This window comes from Nanorana parkeri, unplaced genomic scaffold (genome assembly GCF_000935625.1).
Source record: "Nanorana parkeri isolate BGI_ZX_2015 unplaced genomic scaffold, ASM93562v1 scaffold2731, whole genome shotgun sequence".
NCBI lineage: Eukaryota > Metazoa > Chordata > Amphibia > Anura > Dicroglossidae > Nanorana > Nanorana parkeri.
Window position 1 is genome coordinate 107,728 of NW_017308999.1, and position 2,617 is coordinate 110,344.

Sequence of the window (2,617 nt, forward strand, 5' to 3'; positions counted from 1 at the left end):
GAGTACTAGATGCCTAGTCCTTATCTGTGATACTCCCGGAGTACTAGATGCCTAGTCCTTATCTGTGATACTCCCGGAGTACTAGATGCCTAGTCCTTATCTGTGATACTCCCAGAGTACTAGATGCCTAGTCCTTATCTGTGATACTCCCGGAGTACTAGATGCCCGGTCCTCATCTGTGATACTCCCGGAGTACTAGATGCCTGGTCCTTATCTGTGATACCTCCCGGAGTACTAGATGCCTGGTCCTTATCTGTGATACCTCCCGGAGTACTAGATGCCCGGTCCTTATCTGTGATACCTCCCGGAGTACTAGATGCCGGGCATATCACGCAGGCAGCGTTGTGGACACACAAACAAGAACCCCCGTAGATCCAGGGTTGTGTGCCAGCCGGTCCCCGACATTACTTCAATTATGTTTGTAGCGGTGACAACGTCCGCCAGGTTTTGATCCCTGTCTATGCCTCTACTTAAGTGACCCCTCCTCCTCCGTCCACTTCCTGTTACAAGGACTGTGTCACTGGGACAGGAAATGAGGGAGGATCTACCAGGGGACAGGAAGTGGAAACGTTTTAAATAAAGCCACGGCAGGAAATACAAACCCGGCGGAGGTTTCAGGTCACCCACATGGGGTGGGCTGGAGTTGGGCTTTCCTAAGTATAAGACCTCTGACCCCGGATGGAGGGAAGGATAGGGATGACCATAACAATCTATCTGTAGGGACAGATCCCCACCAGGCAGGAAGTGGAGGATGAATCCTAACCAATCACATCTCAGCGTGTATTGCCTCATCATATCACACAAAGTGGGCGCACACCAACATCAGTACCACAGGCCCCTGGAATGTTAGGGCCACACTCATTCCATATGTTATTAAGCATTCATCCCACTTGCCATGTGCTAGGGCCCAGAATGAACCACTATGGGCCCCAGCACAATATACAGTAGGCCGGGGGCCCCGGCACAATGTGCGGCAGACCGGGGGCTCCGGCACAATATGCGGCAGGCCGGGAACACCTAACATACCGCTAGGGGCCCACACACACAGCATACAGACAACGTTCCAGAGGCCTCATTATACAGCTGGGCCCCTGAGGGCTGGAAGTGGGTGCTCCGGGTACTCACAGGGTGCGGGGTTGCCCGTCGTCGTCCATGTCGGCCGGGGGAGGTGCAGGCTCCCTGTGCAGGAAATATGGACAGGCTCCGTCCGGCCCGGAGGAAAATGGCGGCTGCGGCGGTGACCAGTCAGAGAGAGGCCGCCCACTGCGCAGGCGCGGCAGCATCGCCGCGCGCCCCCCCGGCACCCCTGCTGCTACGTCACCCTGGAGAGCAGCGCGCTCCCGACGACGTGGACACGAGATCCGCCCACAGCGCCTCTGTTGGTAAGTGAGGGGAACTGCAGGATGTCAGCTGTGTAATAATTCCAGTTGTAAGAATTCAATGAAACAAATCATCATAATGTCCTAGAAAAGGAACCCAGATAATGAGGAGAAGGGGAGGGGCCAATTAGAGTGTCAGCTCCTCTGTACAGAGACTGATGGGACTGTGGGGGGGGGGGACATTAGAGTGTAAGCTCCTCTGTACAGAGACTGATGGGACTGTGGGGGGGGGGGACATTAGAGTGTAAGCTCCTCTGTACAGAGACTGATGGGACTGTGGGGGGGGGGGACATTAGAGTGTAAGCTCCTCTGTACAGAGACTGATGGGACTGTGGGGGGGGGGGACATTAGAGTGTAAGCTCCTCTGTACAGAGACTGATGGGACTGTGGGGGGGGGGGACATTAGAGTGTAAGCTCCTCTGTACAGAGACTGATGGGACTGTGGGGGGGGGGGACATTAGAGTGTAAGCTCCTCTGTACAGAGACTGATGGGACTGTGGGGGGGGGGGACATTAGAGTGTAAGCTCCTCTGTACAGAGACTGATGGGACTGTGGGGGGGGGGGACATTAGAGTGTAAGCTCCTCTGTACAGAGACTGATGGGACTGTGGGGGGGGGGGACATTAGAGTGTAAGCTCCTCTGTACAGAGACTGATGGGACTGTGGGGGGGGGGGACATTAGAGTGTAAGCTCCTCTGTACAGAGACTGATGGGACTGTGGGGGGGGGGGACATTAGAGTGTAAGCTCCTCTGTACAGAGACTGATGGGACTGTGGGGGGGGGGGACATTAGAGTGTAAGCTCCTCTGTACAGAGACTGATGGGACTGTGGGGGGGGGGGACATTAGAGTGTAAGCTCCTCTGTACAGAGACTGATGGGACTGTGGGGGGGGGGGACATTAGAGTGTAAGCTCCTCTGTACAGAGACTGATGGGACTGTGGGGGGGGGGGACATTAGAGTGTAAGCTCCTCTGTACAGAGACTGATGGGACTGTGGGGGGGGGGGACATTAGAGTGTAAGCTCCTCTGTACAGAGACTGATGGGACTGTGGGGGGGGGGGACATTAGAGTGTAAGCTCCTCTGTACAGAGACTGATGGGACTGTGGGGGGGGGGGACATTAGAGTGTAAGCTCCTCTGTACAGAGACTGATGGGACTGTGGGGGGGGGGGACATTAGAGTGTAAGCTCCTCTGTACAGAGACTGATGGGACTGTGGGGGGGGGGGACATTAGAGTGTAA

The 2,617-nt window shown here is 55.6% G+C and overlaps 1 protein-coding gene across 2 annotated transcripts in view; it reads right to left on the minus strand.

The window, feature by feature from the left end:
* The window catches only part of TIAL1 (TIA1 cytotoxic granule associated RNA binding protein like 1), a 28,049-nt gene extending 26,718 nt beyond the window's left edge, over positions 1-1,331 (minus strand). The window contains exon 1 of one of the 2 annotated variants that reach the window (XM_018574090.1): positions 1,126-1,331. In XM_018574090.1, the coding sequence (XP_018429592.1) occupies positions 1,126-1,283 (158 nt within the window). In that variant the 5' untranslated portion in view covers positions 1,284-1,331. The remainder of the gene's footprint in view (positions 1-1,125) is intronic. The other variant, XM_018574089.1, reaches the window with a different exon arrangement.
* Positions 1,332-2,617: the final 1,286 nt, after the last annotated feature.